At 42.6% G+C, this 19,109-nt stretch overlaps 1 protein-coding gene across 2 annotated transcripts in view; it reads right to left on the reverse strand.

Moving 5' to 3' along the window:
• Positions 1-5,428: 5,428 nt before the first annotated feature.
• TPGS2 (tubulin polyglutamylase complex subunit 2) overlaps positions 5,429-19,109 on the reverse strand; it is a 60,582-nt gene continuing 46,901 nt past the window's right edge. The window contains exons 5-7 of one of the 2 annotated variants that reach the window (XM_059409507.1): positions 10,403-10,516; positions 8,334-8,494; positions 5,429-7,063 (exon numbers count right to left, since the gene is read on the reverse strand). In XM_059409507.1, the coding sequence (XP_059265490.1) occupies positions 6,833-7,063; positions 8,334-8,494; positions 10,403-10,516 (506 nt within the window). In that variant the 3' untranslated portion in view covers positions 5,429-6,832. The remainder of the gene's footprint in view (positions 7,064-8,333; positions 8,495-10,402; positions 10,517-19,109) is intronic. The other variant, XM_059409506.1, reaches the window with a different exon arrangement.

Raw genomic sequence — 19,109 nt, forward strand, 5'->3', positions numbered from 1 at the left:
ATGAGGGCTCCTAACCATGCAGTTTTTACATTAATGATTAACTGGCAGTGATCTGTGTACATCAGTCACCCAGCCATCCGTGTACACCTAAGTAGGGAAGGTTCAGAAGTATCTTTTGTGACTTTGTGATGATTCCTACTCCCGACTGGTGAGAGGATATGGCAAGAGTTTAGTCAGATTGCTGGTACTCAACTAAGAGAGGGCCAAGCCATTTATATTCTCTTAATGAGTCCTATTTAATTACTGAGTTTAAAAAGTGTATTTGTTTAAGATGATCCACCTGAGGAAGTACAAATTTATGATTTTGTAGTACAAACACCATTTCAATTGTTGATTTAGTGGAAATTGTTCCTAACTCCTGGATTAGCAACAATGATTTGCTTCCAGAATTCTTTGTAATTTAGAAGTAGAGCATTACATGTACAGGAAAATTAAATCAGCCGGATAATTAGAACAACTGAGAATGAAAAACAGTACATCCAAGTGTGTGCTTCCAAGTCACCCAAGTGGCCATCACTGGGGATTGATGGACACTCAGCTCCTCAGATGCTGTAGGGTCAGCGTGTGCTGGGCTGTTGCACGTCTGGGACCGGATGCAGCAGGTTCCTTGCTTGTGGCTGGTGGAGCCGGAAGAGGTTTGCATGGACCAGTCGCTGTGTCTGTGGAGACTCAGGCGTGCTCACCTCCTCATCTCATCCCCTCTTAGAGGGGCTAGACAGCTGGAGTCTATTTAACACATTTTCGTCTGTTCATTTTGATATAATCTAGATGTTAACTGACTTAGATGGAAACAGGAAGAGATGGATTTTGGTCAAATGGAAAAGATACTCCGTAGAGGCCCTGCACCATGTGTTACAAATACACAGCATGAAATCAACCTCAAGGTAAGTAGGGTGCTTTCTGTGACTGTGTCAGCAGCTGGTTTTCCTGTACTGGTAGGAGGGGTTGCTGCAGTACTGGGGACTATTTGCTGGACCCAGTCAAGAGGGGGTCTTGTCTCTTACACTTTCAGAAAATAAACTAGAAAGCTCAATGTCCTTCTGAACCACTGCCCCTTAATAGCCTCTGCCTAGAAATGCTTTTAAACCTGCATTGCTGTCTTGAAGGTGGTTCCAGGGGTGGACAGCAACATACTTCTGCGCAGGGAAGTGGGCTAGGAAATGGAGACAGTTGCCCCTAAAAACACTTGAATTGTGTACCCAATGGAATATTTATACTTTTGCAAACTTCAACCTTCAAATAAGAATAAAAAATGTGGTAGCTGTGCAGGAAGAGCTGGGTGCTAGGGAAAGCTTTTACAACTGCTGTCTCTGAAAAAAATTTCCTAGATACACTGATTTGAACAAGGTCATCTTTACCAGAACTCAGTACACAGCAGCTGGCGGTAGAACTGGACACAGGATTAGTGTAATTCATCAAATCAGAGACCTTCTTGACTCAGAAGATTAAGGCATAAGATTGGAAATGAAAAGGGAAAAGAGTTGATTCCTGCCTTAACCCAACCTTAGAAATGCAGTCTCAATGAAAAAAAAAAATGAGTTCTAATCCAGCATCCCTTCTCAGAAGGTGGTATGAAAAAAATAATTTGAATCTCATTGGAGGAAAAACTGTCCTGAAATTGTAAAGGTTGTGGAACTTGACAACTTCTTCAATCAACATATGTATATAGAAGTTCACCCTTGGGTTAAATTTTTAAGGGTGTATTTATGGAAAAATGATAGAAGATGTATTTTTGAATTGGCTTGTGCTTGACTGAATTCTTCCTGTTTTTAATGGATAATATTGAAGGTGATTTCCCATTTTTTAAAAAATGGTCTAAAACATGATTTGTAGAGTTACTAGTAATTAAGGCCACAGCAGTCCATTTTAGAATCACATTTTTAAAGGAAAAAAGTTTTTTTTTTTTTTTTTAATTTAAGTTGCTTAATAAGTCTATGTTCTGGAATCCTGCTTAATAAGCCTATGTTCTGGAATCCTAATACTGTTTCAGAACCTATGTCTGGCCATAGTCTAGAGCCACCCGTGGGAGATGGGCCTCAGGAGCCTCCACACATGTAAATGCACCCTCAAGAGAAATCTGCCTGCACCTGTCCCCCAAAGGATGACCTTATTTACAAATAAAGTTTAAAAGAAGACAGTTGGGAACTGGAGCTGTGGTAAAGGTAAGCGGTTTTTCCAGAGGTTTAATCTTGCCTTTAATAGTTGGTCTTTATTTGCATCTTTTGCTTGAAGGACAAGGTCTTTCCCTTAGTTGGACTTGAACCATTCTGAGGACTGTGTCCCTGCTCTGGTTGGTCTCCCAGGTATTCTTTGTCAGTCTTGATGCTGTGGTTAAAGGTAGCCTATCTCCAGAGGAATGGTAGGTACTTTGAGAAATGTTCTTATTTCTGAGCTCAGGAGGGTGTTCTCAAAGCCAGGCTTGCCTGTTCCTTTAAGGGCAGAGGAAAGAAGGTGCTCAAAGAGGCAGAAAATTGTTTTCTTTCTGTCCGCTTTCCACACTGGACGCAGCAGAGGCCAAGAGGCTGAGCTGCCTCATAGCCTTTGACTGCCACACGGAGCAAAGCCCAGAACCTGCACAGCCTGCTGGGCCTTTCCACAGTGAAGGGACATGCTGCCTCATCCCTGACTTTCCCTGTGAGCCAAGAGGTATAAAAAGAGTAAAGTAGGAAAGGATGCAGTGTTGTTGTTGTTGTTGTTAAGGCATTATTTATTTATTTGACAGGCAGAGATCACAAGTAGGCAGAGCAGCAGGCAGAGAGAGAGAGGAGAAAGCAGGCTTCTTGCTGAGCAGAGAGCCAGATGCAGGGCTCGATCCCAGGACCCTGAGATCATGACCTGAGCCACGCCCTAGGATGCAGTGTCTTACTTAGAAAAAGAGTGTCTTCAGGTGATTTCTTGAGTACAGTAGAAGTATAAAAGGGCTTCGCAGCAGAATTACTCTGAGCATTGTGAGATGAAGACAAGTCCCATGCGGTCTGGGTCAGGGCTGCCCTGTAGAACTTGCCTTGGTGACAGAAATGTTCTATATATGCACCATTCTGTAGAGTAGCCCCTAAACTTAGGTGGTCACCAAACACTTGACATGCTGCCAGAGAGACTGAGGAATAGAGTTTTAGATTTTAAGTTCAGATGGCTACAGTGGTCAGTCGCTGGAGTACTGGATAGCACAGGTATGAGAGAATACACTTTGTATCTCCTCTGTTACTGTTTTATTCATTTTACACACTTTTTTGGGGGAGGGAGTGAAATTTGTATATAAACTGCTTAGGCCTATATTTACTCCAAGAAATGAACACCTTGTCTACAAAACTATGTCCAACAAAGGTTGGAGTCACATTATAAAGGAGGAAGGGGAAAAGAAGGGACTATTCTGATCGCTCACCTATGAGCTGATTTAATCCTCACAACAGCTCCATAATGGAGGCTGTGTACTAACCAGGGCATATTCAGCTAGAAAAACAATCCAGTCTGGGTTAGCTTAAACCAAAGAAGAAAATTCATCACAAGACCCCCAGGACTAAAGTGTAGTCAGTATAAACAGGTACCCACCTACTGCCGGTGACCTGCAGTCAGGGAGCCAGAGTTCTACTATAGAAGCATGGCTACTTAGGGATTCTATGTCTGAGTGGGTACTGCATTGAACAGAAAACAGAATATATATTGTATATATTGCAATCCTTAGAGGAACAGTTAAAAATGTAATGCAAAGAACTGTAACTTAAAAACCAACAGGTGAATTAAAATGGAATTATTTAAAAATTAAAATTGGAAGGAAGGGCAAAGACCAGATACATAGAAATGCTTGGTCACAAGAACTGCTGAAACTGGGTGATGCATACATGGGTTTGTTATTCCATCTTTGTAAATATTTAAAATTCTCCATAATAAAAGGTTTAAAAAATACATGTGTTCACACAGGGCCCCTTGGTCCTTCTGATCCAATCATTGTCCGTGCTTTTCTAGATGAAAAACAGCTTTTGAGCTCATGTCCATGCAGTGCAAGCACAACCCCTCAGACCCATTAGGTGGAAAGCTTCGGGCTCGGTCAGCATTCTTGTCACAAGTGCAGTTGATGAAGAGTCCTGGTATTTCCTTGCAGTTTTGATTGAGTGGGTCTGGAGTGGGACAGGAGTATCTGATTTTCTACACACAAGTCCAATGACGGGGATGCATATTCAGGTTTGGGGAGGCACAGCGTCAAGGGAGAGATTCTATGGATTATTATGAGCAGGTAGTCCCCCTGTCAGTCCCGTCCTTGGCTGGGGCACTTCCGGGCTGTAGGACCCATGCAGCACAAGGATGTGGCACTTCGCGCACAATCTTAACTACGCCAGTGCATCGTGAGGCATCCTGCCATTGATTCTCATTTTGTGATTCCAGCAGAGTATCTCTTTCTGGGCAGCTGATTTACGGTAGAGCCTCCTGCCATGTCAGTTGCTTTGGTTTGGCGACACAACTCTCATGGGTGAATTTTCTCCCCAGCTAGCACACCGAGCTTACGGGCTGTCTGCACCTTTCCCCAGGAGAGCTAGCTTGTTCCTTCACGGGGGCGGCTTCACAGGCATGTGATGGGCATCATCACAGAGTGCCCCACACATGGTTGAATGCTCTCCTGTCACTGTCTGGAGTTCTTAATCTTGTCTTTGAACTTGTGTTTTATAAGTGAAGTCTGATGAGACAAAACCACATACACAGGAGCAGAGGCGATCCCTGCAGGGTGTCCACTGCTCCCCACCACCCCATTCACTTTGTGATGCCGGTGTGCACAGAATTCCAGCAGACCCACCATGTGCAGGTTGAGAAGAGATCCAATATAAGCAAGTTATTCCTACAACTGAGTAAGTGGGGGCACTTAGAGCCCAAGAGGCCATGCTTTCCATTGGAACCGGACATGACTTGAATGCAAAAGAAAGGTAATAGCATTCTAAGAAGTGTGAATGACCCTGGAACCCCGTCATATCCTTTTTCTACTCTTGTTACTTTTCTTATTTTATTCTTGTCATTTTCCTTTGTTAGTCATCCACGTCTGCTGAAAATGACAACTTAGGAGAAAAAGAAAACATAGGGCAGCTCCTAGTTTTTCTTTTAGTCCTTCATTACTCATCAGTAAGGTGAAAGAGTGTTGACAGAATGTGTACATATCAAGGAGGGAAATGATAGTTGAGCAAGGCTTTTCTGCAGTGTTTCCAGTGTTCTAGTGAGGATAAGATATGTATATCATACAACATGTACACATAAGCTATGAAATACAAATTTTCGTGATTCTGCATGAGTTCACTTCTCTTCTAGTTGCACTGAAAACAGGAATTGTGTACTATAAAGATGAATAAATTAATGCTATAATTTAGAATTTAAATTTTTTCATTACTTAGGACAGCATTAAGTAGCAAGTAAAAACCCCGCATAACAAGATGTGAGAGAGACCATGGAAGAAAGAACATTTCAGTACTTTTAATGGTACTATTTTCCTAATTTTTGGACATGAGGCCCCACATCTTTGTTTCGCTCTGGGTCCTGCACCTCAGGTAGCCAGCCTGGCTCTTCATTGCTCTCCTTTCCTTCACGGAGCCCCCTTCCTTCTCTCTTCTATAGCCTCCTGAGGACTCCCACTGATGTGAAGGGCACCACTGCTCTCCTAGTTCCTCTGCTGCTGCACCTGTGAGAACTAGAAAAGGGCCAGGGCTGAGTTCAAAGTAACCTAGGGACCCACCAGCACTAGAGGCTGGCTGGCTGTAGGACAGGAGGACAAGCCTGCTCTATGTTCTTCTAACTCTGACTTGTCTTGGAGCAGATGCCACATGCTAGAATCACTGATCTTGTGCGGTTGGTTCTCCCTTTGATTCGATCGGTTCTGGCAAAACAATTCTTCTAATAGACTAAACTTCAGCTATTATTCTTGACAGCTTGGTCCTTCTTTTTCCCTTTCTGCCACTCCATGAATTGATGAAAGCTGGGAGTAGTAGGCAGGGCAGGTGGACAGCTCTTGTCAACAGTGATTTCATAAAAACTCTTTATGAGGAGTCATGGAAAACAATGCTTGGGAATTTGTTTTTATATTAAGGTTAAGCAGAGAATTACCTCCTCTTAAAAAAAAAATTTTTTTTTTGCAATGTATAAATACACTGCAAAACTGGAAACAACAAACTTTTATAGGAAGCTGAAAAAGGACCAGAGAGAATTAGGAAAAATAAAGAATATACACAACTGTATCTTTAAGAATTTTCATGGAACATGATGAACCATCAAATCAAGATATCCACATTTTCTAACAAAAATGAACTGATCTGAGTAAGGCAGCATGAAAATATTCTAATATAGTGCTGCTCAACAGAACTTTCTGTGATGATGGAAATGTTCCATTATCTCTGTTGACTACAGAAGCTACTGGCCACATGGATGTGCACAATGTGGCTAATGCAACTGAGGAACTGAATTTTTAATATAGTTTAAACAGCCACTGTGACTAGTGATTACCAACTGAACAGCACAGTTCTAATGCCTCATGGGTCAAAATCAGCAGTTTCTTCACAGGATTTCTCTCATCACCACTGACAGGTGTAGAGGGTTGGGGGTGGGAAGAGAGGGAAGCTCTTAACAGCTCTATTTAACACTTACGTTCTGAAACTTTCTCTCAGAGGCAAGAGATGAGGCAAGGACTCTGGGGGAGACCTGAGAATGCCCTTGAACTCCTGGCTAATGCCAATGGAAGCAGAAGGCCTAGGATTTGGCTCACTGTGATGGGAATATGGCTATGGTACAACTCATAGGATCTGAGGCTTGGGCCATCTGTGCATGGAAATCATATCGAGGGGCTCGCGGGGAGGTGGGGTGCTCATTTCCGGACAGGGTTTCCAGGGCTAGAAGAGGATTTAGAGGTGGAGGGAGGACCTGGGGGCCCTTTCTGGCCACCTGCAGGCTGGACTGGCCCTTTCTTTTTGGGGATTAAGGTCTTGTTCTTGCTCTTGAACACTTTGCTGGGATCCAGCTTGTTTACGAAGGAGTTGGTCTCTTCTGCAAGTAGGTCTGTGTTGTAGGTGACGGGTTTATACATGTTGAACCACTGCTGTAAGGGAGAATTGGGAGAGGTCAAAATTCGAAGGAGAAAGGTGACTTTATGTTCTTTAGTGGGGACCCAGAGGTAGAGAGGTGGGGAGATAAGGCAAAGAGAACAAACATTTTTATGAAAAAAGCCTTGAAAATCTGTTAGGACTTCCTTTAGGTAAAAGTGATGGCACACAACATTGCTTTATTAAGTCTCGTAACCTTTAAAATAAACCCAGCTCAAGGATTGAGAATGTAAGTAAACTTCCTTCCTTCTGATCTAGTGAGCCCTGAGCATGGGGATGTGGGTCGCAGAGCATCAGTGTCTTTCTAATTGTTCTGTCCTCACACCAGATACCGCCTGTCAGGTGGGTATGGCAGCACTTCCCCCCAGGGAAGGTGTGTGACAGAGGCCAGTGGCAGGCCCTGGCTGCGGGAAGCTGCGTGTGCTGGTGCTCTCCTTCCCTTCTGGGCAAACAGCATCACATTTATTGACCTCACAATGTTGACTGGATGGGCGTTAGGTGACATTTGGGCAAAGCAAGGCCCAGCAGATGAATACATGCCTGGTGCTGAGCCCCTGAGTCACTGCCACCCAGCCAAAGTTCTTCAGGGCACACCTGGTCTCAAACTAGGTGGTATAAGAGCATTACCAGGCAACTGTGTTTGAAATGTCACCTGGATCTATTACACAAACAAGGCACAGCCATACAACGCATATTCTGTATCACTAAAAAGGACAGTTCTGCAGGTACTGGTAGGGAATGAACCCCAAGACAGGCTGTTAAGTGAAAAGAAGATGCTCAATGACGTGAGAAGTATAGTGCACTTGTGATTTAGAAAAAAGTAACCGGAAAACCATATGCCTGTATGCTTTCTAGGCAAAAGTACTATGTGAAAAACTCAAGAAAAACGGAAACAATAGCTGCCTCTAGGAGAGGCTGGGAGGCTGGAGAGCCTGGGAATAAGACTGACTTTGCACCCTTCCTGTGTGCATGTCCTGCTTATCTAAAACCAACACTCAGACCTAAGCCCCCACTAAAATTTAATTAGAAAAAAAACTCCCAGGTGATTATGAGGATCAGCCAAGTTTGGGAACCACTTAGTTCAGTACTAAGTCAGGCCATCCACCTTCACTGGCACCATCTGCCTTGCTTAATGAAAATGCAGGTTCCCGGGCTCCATCCCAGTTCTTCCGAATCAGACAGGGAAGCTGGGAATCTGCATTTAACATTTCCTCAGAGATTCTGATACGGTCCACAGATAGGAGATGGCTCGTGTCTCTCCCTTACCTTGGCCTGTGGGCTAATGCCATAGCTGGTGAAGGCATACTGCCACTGCGGCAGGCCCAGGTGCGTGATGAGCAGGCGATAATAAGCGGTGAAGGTGTCTGTGAGAAAATGCCAGTATAATGCTCTGTCCAGGAACCAGATCTCAGTGTCTTGTGCTAACGCTGAAATAGCAAACAAAAGAAAGAAATGAATGGATGGCATAAGACTTTTCTACTTTACAGATAAAAGTCAATATACTTTCATGGTTTAAAAAAAAAATTCGGACCGGAGAGGGTGGTGGGGATATGGACATTGGGGAGGGTATGCGCTATGGTGAGTTCTGTGAAGTGTGTAAACCTGGTGATTCACAGACCTGTACCCCTGGGGATAAAAATACATTATATGTTTATTAAAAACAAAAATAAATAAAAAAAAATTGCAGTAGTGGAAGGATGAAAAATAAAGTGAAGAGTTCCTCAGGCCCATTCTCCCATGGCCACGGTTAGGGGTTTTATTGGTCTTCTTGTACAAATACCTGATCAGTCAGCTGACTGACTTATGTTCTGGGCATTGGCCATCGTGCATTCAGGCTGACCATTCAGCAGCCCCGCGCCCCACTAGGCACAGACTGGGGGGTCTCAGTTTTCCTGATGGGACAGACTCAGAAAGGTTGATTTTTCTTTCTTTCTTTTTTTTTTTTTTTAAGATTTTATTCATTTATTTGAGAGACAGAGAGACCATGAGCTAGAGAGCACAAGCAGGGGGAGTGGGAGAAGCAGACTCCCCAGTGAGCAGGAAGCACAATGTAGGGCTCCATCCCAGGACACTGGGATCATGACCGGAGCCAAAGGCAGCCACTTAAGCAACTGACGCACCAGGCACCCCAAGGCTCTGGTTTTCTGAAGAGGTCTCTGTCAGGAAGCTGAAGGGCCATGAGCAGCCACTGTGTTGGAGCCCAGACTGGCTTCTGCCCTGGGTCCTGCCTGTGCTGTTGTGGGAGGTCCGGGCTCAGCAGAAACAGGCACGGTCCCAGCAGCGCCAGCCTCGCACTCACTTCTGACCTTCCATTCTTCCTCTTGCAGGCCTCTAGTTCATCTCTTGTCTAATGGCTACGATGGCTTCCTCGGTGGCCCCCACCCTCCAGTCTCCTCTTCTAAGACTGCCTGTGCAAAGGTACATTTCCATCTTAATTTGGCTGTTCCTTTACTGGACTTCTCAGTGCCATGTCCGAACTCCTTCCAAGCTGTGCCTGAAGGGGAACAACTGGACTTCTAGCTCCATCTCCTTATCCACAAGATGAACCAGGCAAGCCCTATGATTTGAAATTATCATTCCTTCCAAATCAACTGCACTTTCCCATGGCAGAGCTTTACCTAGTATTTCTGCCTACATGCTTCCCTCACCCCACAATCCCTCCTGCCCCACCCTTCTCTATAACCCAAGATGTGGATGAAAGGCTACTTTGCAAAGCTGGTCCCTCCTTTCTCTATCGTCTATATCTCCTCACCCGTACAGGCTGAGAGCTACCTGGAGAGGGCTGGGCCTTGTCCACAGTCCTAGGGCAGGGCCTGAACTATTGCTGGGGGGCCAGTTCATAGCTGTTGTTCTAGGGCCAGAGCCTTTTCCTCTTGAGTTCTCATCTGAGATCTTAAGACTGATGTCTACTCATTCAGGTTTTTAGTGTTGTTAACTTGCCTACGTAGATAAGTGTGTAAGAAAGATAATGCTTTTCTGGGATGCTTTTCTGATGTGTGAACCCATTGGAGGAATGTTTATAGAGGAATGTTATATAGAGCCTGTTAATAGAAACAGAATGACTATTTCTTTTAGTTTTTACTCACTTATTTTCCTTTTCCCATTTTTTTCTGCAATAACTGACAAATGATGACAGCTTAAAAAAAGACTCTAGTGATTGGCCTAGAAGAGAATGCTTAGGGAGGACCAAAGGGGCTTACTGGGTCTTTACATCTCCAAGAGACCTGGCCGCATCTCATGGGTCCAGACAGGAGTGTGCCTTTCGTGTCATGACTGGAGAGCATGATCATCCTGCCACACCCAGCTGCAGGGCCATGCCTGTCAATGATTCTTACCTGGTTTCCCTCTTTTGTAGACAAGGCAAACCTTCCCATTCCCATTGCAAGGATCCAGCTCAAATATCACGCTGCGAGAATCAAAGTGAGGCTTCTCTGGCTGGTTCTCACTGGCTGCAAACCCAGAAGGTAACAGTTAAGCTCAAACATACTCAACTCAAACACATACTTATTCAGCACTGCTAGGGTTGGGGGGTGGGGGAGAAAAATAGAAAAAAGCCTTATCTCAGACATATTCTTAACTACTATCTCCAATGCGGGCCAAAAATAGAAAAAAGCCTTATCTCAGACATATTCTTAACTACTATCTCCAATGCGGGCCAAAAGATTTATTTCAGGGGCACCTAGGTGGCTCAGTTGTTAAGCGTTTGCCTTTGGCTCAGGTCATGATCCCAGGGTCCTGAGATTGAACCCTGCATTGGACTCTCTCCTCAGCAAGAAGCCTGCTTTTCCCTCTCTCACTTGCCCTGCTTGTGTTCCCTCTCTCGCTATGTCTCTCTTGTCAAATAAAAAAAAAATCTAAAAAAAAAAAAAAAAAAAGATTTCAGAAGCAAGTGGGGGGAGAAGGGGAGGAAGAGAATCCTCAGGTAGACTCCCCACTGAGCGTGGGACCCCGAGATCATGACATGACCTGAGCTGAAGCCATCAGACACTTAACTGAATGAGCCACCAAGGCACTTCCCAGTGAATTCTATACTCTGTATGCCCAGGATCTTACCCATGTCTAAGCCTTTTGTCTGGGCTTCTCTATCACAGACAGACAGTGTCACAGAATCTAGGGGACGGTGGCACAGAAAAACAAACTGAACTTGGGAGAGTGGGAATATATAAAGGCAAAATAATCTAGCCTGATGTTGCCATCTCTTTTTCCCAATAACTGCTTTCTCCTTATTTATAGCACTTTATGATCTTTTGATTAGAATCTCTTTTCCTTGGCCTAAAATGTATTTATAATATTTAATATTAATTACATTATAATTAATGATAAACCTTGTTCAATCAGAAATACCTACCTAGTAATCACATATAATGGCATACCAGAAAAGAGAGCCATTTTTAGAAATGCAAGCATCAGAAACCTTTCCTGCTTCTTTTGTTACAGCCATTATGTAATAAAGATTAATATTAGTGAGTGAGGGTGAGAGTTTACAAACCTAGGAGAGACTGGATAAAACAAAGCCTATAAGAAGGCTATTTTTTACTTGTACATATAGTCATACATATAATTTTATGCAAATGCAGAAATAATTACATTTCTAACTAAAAAATGCTTTAAACATGGCTTTTCCTTCTCCTGGAGGTTACATTTTAATACTCTTCTTTTTTTTTTTAAGATTTTATTTATTTTTTTGACAGATGGAGATCACAAGTAGGCAGACAAGCAGGCAGAGAGAGACAAGCTGGGCAGAGAGCCTGATGTAGGGCTCAATCCCAGGACCCTGAGATCATGACCTGAGCCGAAGGCAGAGGCCCCAACCCACTGAGCCACCCAGGCGCCCTTAATACTCTTCTTGATCTCATGTGGTCTTCAACTCATGGAGTGTGGCAAGTTCCTGCCTGGCTTCCTGGCTCTAGGCTGTGGACTGGAAAACTCTCTCAAGTCATAAGCTGAGGTTTCCCTTCTTTATTTACATCTCTCAGGCTCATGGTCCTTCACTGCCCGATGGTCAGTGTCTTGAAAACCATTTTTATGTATCTTCTCTGTTGTTGTTGTTCCAAGAGGGCAGATAAATCAGGTCTGTGACTCCCATCTTGGGTGAAATCCGAAGTCCAGACTGTAGGGTCCCACCAAGCTTCAGAAGCCCTGCCCTGACTGACGCTGATGGGGCCTGCCCACAGGGGAAGATTATAAAATAGGACACTCACTCAGTGTGGCTTCCTTCTTCCCTTCTCCCATTTGTAGATGCCACTCCAGTTTCTGCTCATTTTTCGCTATTCTCTAATCTTTTTAGGTCATTGTGTTTAAAGTTTCTCCAGAGTTTATAGTAGTCTTTGACTTGGCAAAAAGTACTCTGCCATTCGCAGGAAGAGGAAGTCAGTATTTGAATCTTTTTTTTTTTTTTAAACCAAATATGCAATGTCTTAGTTTCTACTGAAATTTTAGTTTGGATTTATCCCCATGTGTGCATTAGCATTACTGTGCCTAATAATTCACTCTCAGGAGTACCCATGAATCTCTTTCTGGTTAACTGTTATTTGTGCTGGTTCTTGTTCATGGTGGTGTGTTTTTCATGTGCCTAGTTACTTTTTAAATGAAAGTATTTTTTTGAAAAATTATTTATAAAAACAATTTGAGGTCTAAGATACTATTATCATCCTCCAGGGTGGAATTTTCTTTTTATATAAGAGCTTTACTGAGATGTAATTCACCTACCATACCATTTACTCATTTGAAGAATACAATTTAATGGTTTTTATAATATTTACAGTTATATAACCATTAAGACAATCAATTTTAGACCATTTCTCTAGAGTGAATTTGTTTCTGCTAGGCCCCTGAGGAGATCAGTAACCTCGTATCATTTTAGTTCAATTTCCAGATTTAACATTTTCTGGGCCACACAGAGGACTTACACTTGAGCCTCAGTCCAGGAGAAAAATGGTTACTTTTGGCTTATTCTGTCTCCTGGGTACTGCTTTTGATGGTGCCAACCCAAAAAGTAGCAAGTTTTTATGGGTGTCATCTTTTGTAAGGCCTGGGCTCTGTTTTATTCCCCTGGGGCAAATCTGCAGCGTTCCAGCATCCTCATAGCCTGTTGTGAAGAGGGCAGTCAATATACTACAAGTGCTTAAATCTCTTCCCCCCTGGATTTCTGTCTTCTGGATGTTAATCTGAAATTACCTCATCACCTTGTTAGCTCTCTGATGTTTTTAGGGAGGTGGTTTTTATATTCCGCTCTGACTTCTCAGTTGTCTTCAGGAGGAAGGCTTCTCTGAGTTACCTGTCTGCCATTTCCAGAAGAGGAAATTTCTCATCAGTTTAAGTGTGCTCCTAAAAATAACACTAGATGAACTTTGCTTTTTGTATCAATTTAACAGTCTTTATTTTTCAAAAGGGAAATTCAATCCCAGCACATTTAATATCAGGATTGATCGGTCTTGTTTTATTTCTCCTAATGTTTTGTTTCCTAATTTATTTTTCCTCCTGTGATTGAATATTCCCTTATTAAGTTAAAAATTTAATGTAGATTTTTATTCATTTAGTGGTTATCTTCCTCCTCCCTACACCCCCCCTTTGCATGATTAGATCAATAGGACTTTACCCTTATTTGAAAACAATAGACCATTATTTTTCCTCAACAGTGTGCCATGCAGAATTCTCAGGCCCTCAAGATTTCTGCTCCTTGATATCTGTACCTTGCCGGCCCTCCCACCCTTGAGTACAGTCAGGACCTGAGAATACGATGTAGCAGCCACTCCCTTGATTAGCTTACATGATAGGAAACTGTAAGAGCAGACTGCAGAGGCATTTCCCGCTGGCTGAGAAGTAAACTGCCCTGTTGTGAGAGGGTCACGTGGCTAGAATCTAAGGGTAGTCTAAAGATGCTGAGAGTGAGCCCTGGCTAATGGCCAGCAAGAAAATAGGTACTTAAGTCCCAGAACAGCAAGAAACTGAGTAAGGCCAACCATTAGTGAGCTTGGAAGAGGCCTCCGGGCCTTGGATAAGATTGCAGTATCAGGGAATACCTTCATTTTAGCCTCAAGACTCTAACTGGAAGACCTTACTTATTTGTGGCTGAATTCTTGACTCATGAAACTGTTATATAATAAATTTGTGGAATTTTAAAACATTAAATTTGTGGTAATCTATTACACAAAAATAGAAAGCTCAAACACCAAGGTAATCTTGTTTCCCCCAACAAGGTGTACTATTTCTTCCCTATAGTAGGAGGAGACCTTCCACTTTCTGCTGCTTTTCCTCCTTTGTCCTACATTTTCTACTATTAAGGACCTCAGGAACACTCTATATATTACTTGCTAGGGCTGCTGTAACCAACTACCAAACCTGAGCAGCTTGAACAACAGAAATTTGGAGTCTCACAATTCTGGAAGCTACAAAGCCATGATCGAAGTGTTGGCTGAGTTGGTTCCTTTGAGGGCTGTGGGGAAACAAATCTGTTCAATGCTTCTCCCCTGGCTTCTGGAATTTCCTAGCAAATTATGGCTATCCTTAATGTGTAGAAGTCCCACCATCTCTGCCTTCATCTTCAAATGGCATTCTTCCCGTGTCTCCAAATGTCTTCAAGGATGTCAGTCATATTGGATTGGGATCCACCCTACTCCAGTATGACCTCATCTTAACCACTGACATCTGCAATAACCCAATTTCCAAATAAGGTCACATGTATTCTGAACTGGGGGTTAGGACTTCATTATGTGAACTGGGAGAGGGTGGACATTAATTTAACCCATAATACTTTTATATCTTCCCTTTTTCCTTTCTTTTAGGTTTAGCTGAGACAGTATACAGTTGACCCTTGAACAACACACAGACTGAAATGCATGGGCTCACGTATGGATTTTTTTACAGTGCTGTCAATATATTTTCTTTTTTTTACTATTTCTGTAACATTTACTTTTCTCTTAATTTATTGTAGGAATACAGTGTATATTAAACATAACAAATAGTCAATTAACACGTATTTTGTATGTTATTGGTAAGACCTCCAGTCAACAGTAGGTTATTAGTAATTAAGTTTTGGGGGAGTTAAAAGTTCTCCTGGGATTTTTGACTTCATGGAGGATCAGTGTCTTTAACCTCCACATTGCTCAAGTATCAACTACAGTAGGTTTTACAATATTCCTTGCGCTGTGTCCCCCTTTCCAAGAATTTTTTTTTTTCTTTTTTCAAAGATTTTAGAGAGAGACAGAGCACAGGCATGCGGGGGAAGAGGTAAGGTGGGGGCAAAAGGGGAGGGAGGGAAGCCGATGCCTGCTGGGCAAAAAGCCCAATGTGGGGCTCAATCTCATGACCTGAGCCACCCAGGTGCCCCTGTGTTGTGTAACTATTACTTAAGAATTCTTAGGGGGCACCTGGGTGCTCAGTCAATTGAACGTCTAATGCTTGATTTCAGCTCAGGTCATGATCTCAGGGTCCTGGGATTGAGCCCCACATCTGGCTCTGCACTCATCAGGGAATCTACTTCTTCCTCTTCCTGTGTCTGCACCCCCACCCAGCTGTGCTCTCTCTCAAATAAATAAAAGCCTAAAAAAAAAGTTATACAACACATTCCTATCTAGAAAGACTCCTATCTATTAAGATTAAATGCACCCTAACTCTTTCATGGAGGGTTAACTGATCCCTTCCTTTCCTCCCAAATCTTGGGACCTCCATTCAGTTGCATTTGTCTTCTGCTTAGAGTATTAATATTCTTGAAGTTTTACATATCCTTCCATATTTTTTAAAATAAACTGAGAGGTATATGTGGTCTGTATACATAGGATTCTATTTTTACTCCTTGTTGCTCAGTAATGTGTACATGCTTTTTATCTCTAGTTTCCACTGCCATAAGAGAGAAGTCTGGTATCAGTCTGATTATTTCATCACAAGTAATTTATTTCTGCCTAGAAGCCTACAATTCTTTACCACATTATACAATAGCTAGGTGTCTCTTTTCTCACCAGTTTAACCTGGGTCTCAGAGAGCCCTTTCAATTTGCAGAGAAATTTTATTTTATTAATGTTTCTTTCTATCTAGCCTTTTTCTTATGAGCACCTGTAATGACAATGAAAGGACTTCTGGATCTATTTTCCATTTTTCTTTTATTTTTTTATGATTTTATTTATTTATTTGACAGAGAGACAGTGAGAGAGGGAACACAAGCAGGAGGAGTGGGAGCAGGAGAAGCAGGCTTTTCACTGAGCATGGAGCCTGATGCAGGCCTCGATCCCAGCACCCTGGGATCATGACCTGAGCTTAAGGCAGACACTTAACAACTGAGCCACCCAGGTACCCTATTTTCTATTTTTCTTACCCTTCTACCTTTCCCCTCATAATTTCCCTTTTAAATTTATCTGTGCTTTTAAATATGTTTTGCACTTGGTTTATCAGGCTACTAACTTAAATCTTATTTATATTCTTCAATTTATCAACTGTTTGAGAAATTTTACTTTTCTTCTATAGGAAGCCTTTATGCTGTCTTAAATGTCTCTAGCAGATCTGATTCTTGTTTTTACTTGGGTTTTCATGTATTTCTTTAGCAGTTTTATTTGCCTGGTTGTATATCCTAGTATTTTTTCCTGATCATCCACTTTTTGACTATTGAGTACCCTGAGAAAAGTATTTTTCCAATTAGGTTTAATAAGACTTAGGGTCTAACTACTGGACTATTCTAAAAAGTGTGAATTCAGCAGGTGCCAAAAGGCCAAGTGGTTTCTATCTCTATGGGTATGTAGGACAATGTCATCTCTACCCCTAGCTATGTTGTCCTTAGCTGAGGGCCCTTGAAATCCTATCTAGTATCCAGTCCACCTCTATCTTCCAACTTTGTCAAAGGGAGGGAAGCCTCGGCCAAACTTACTTAACAACTTGTTTGCCTTTGGGTATTCAAAAGCTCCAACACACACACGAAGCAGATGTGACCTTTTCCCTTCTTGAGGACTCCACACATCTCTGAGTGGTGGGTTCTTCCCACGGCCTGTCTCTTTCCAGGCATAGCTTGTTTTATTGTGTTTCACAGATAGTGGGGTTGCCCCCCCCTTTTTTTAACACATTGAAGGTTTGTGCCAACCTTATGTTGGTGTTTCGGCACCATTTTTCCAACAGCATTTGCTTACTTTGTGTCTGTGTTACATTTTGGTAATTCTTGCAATATATCAACCTTTTGCATTGTTTGTTATGATGATCTTTGATCAGTGACCTTTTAAAGTTTGAATACATTCTTTACTCCCTTTTCCCCCTTATTTTAGGTACATAGTGTCATACTTCACATAATTTTATTTTGCGGATCCCTTGACTGATTTTTACAGATATTTTTCTTGCTTTTATTTTTTATATTCTTAATTACTGTCTTTCCTTTCCACTCACAGAATCCCCTTTAATATTTCTTGCGGGCTGGTTTAGTGGTCATGCACTCCTTTAGTTTTTGTTTATCTGAGGAACTCTTTATCCTTTCAGTACTTTGACTATACCATGCTACTCTCTTCTGGCCTGCAAAGTTTCTGTTGAAAAATCTGCTGATAACCTTATGGAGTTTCCCTTGTATGTGATGGTCTTCTTTTGTCTTGCTGCTTTTAAAATTTTTCTTTATCACTACTTTTTGCCAATTTAATTACTATGTGTCTTGGTGTGGACCTCCTTAGGTTGATTTTTGGGGTGGGGAGATCTCTGTACTTCCTAGATCTGGATATCTGTTTTCTTCCCCAGATAAGGGAAGTTTTCAGATATTATTTCTTCAAATAAATTTTCTGCCCCCACCTTCTCTCTTCTGGGATCGCTATAATGTTGATGGAGTCACTGAGTTCCCTAAGTCTATTCTCACTTTGCATAATTCTTTTTTCCCTCACTTGTTCAGTCTGATTACTTTCCATTACTCTGTCTTCCAGGTCATTAATTCATTCCTCTGCTTCCTCTAGCCTGCTATTTATTCCATCATGTGCATTTAAAAATTTCATTTATTGTGTTTTTCATCTCCGTTTTAAGGATCTTATTGATGTTCTGCACTCTTTTCTCAAACCCAGTGACTCTTTATGACCATTACTTTAAATTCTCCATCAAGCATATTTTATGTTTCACTCAGCTCTCCTGCTGTGGTTTTGTCCCGTTTTTTCATTTGGGACACATTTTTCTGTCTCATTTTGTCTAAACTCTGCATCTGTTTCTGTGTGTTAGGAAAGTCGGCCATATCTCTTGTTTTTTATTTTTTTTTTTTTAAAGATTTTATTTATTTATTTGACAGACAGAGATCACAAGTAGGCAGAGAGGCAGGCAGAGAGAGAGGAGGAAGCAGGCTCCCTGCTGAGCAGAGAGCCCGATGCGGGACTCGATCCCAGGACCCTGAGATCATGACCTGAGCCGAAGGCAGCGGCTTAACCCACTGAGCCACCCAGGCGCCCGCATATCTCCCTTCTTAGCTCGTCTCAATTCACGCTAGTCACATTGTAAGTGCTCGGTGGCCCCACATGGGTAGTGCTTACTGTATTGGAGGGTGGACCTCTAGAGAAAGTTGAGGGTATAGACTTATGTTGGGTTGGGTTATCATAGAGGAGGCATGGGGTTACCTAGGAAAACCTAGGGAGTGCAGATGAGAAGGTAACTGAAGAGCCAGCCTGGGACACTCCAAATGGACAGTTTGGATAGAGAAGGTGAGCTGGCAGGGAGCCTGGGAAAGAATGAGAAGACATGGTAGGGAAGAATTTGGAGTGTGGAGAGTCTAGGAAGCCATGACCAAGTGGTTCCAGGATTCTAGAAGGCTCCGTGGTTGAGTCCTGAAGCATGAGCCACGAAGAAGAGGGAGAGGGCCTTGGTGAATGTCAGGGACAGCAGGAGCAAAGCAGTGGGGTTGCTGGTGGGCACATGAAGGGAATCAGAAGAGTGGATTTTTCTAGAGTAGAAGTGGAGGAGGGTGGAGGGATGAGGGTGCTGAAGCTGAGGGTCTTGGGCTTATGCCGAGGATTCAGAGCTGCATTGTCTGGGTCAGTGGTTTAGACCACATTTACAGCCACACCAGGTGTGCTGTGCGTGTGCATGCGAGCGCGCGCGCGTGTG

This window comes from Mustela nigripes, chromosome 8 (assembly GCF_022355385.1).
Source record: "Mustela nigripes isolate SB6536 chromosome 8, MUSNIG.SB6536, whole genome shotgun sequence".
Taxonomy (NCBI): Eukaryota; Metazoa; Chordata; class Mammalia; order Carnivora; family Mustelidae; genus Mustela; species Mustela nigripes.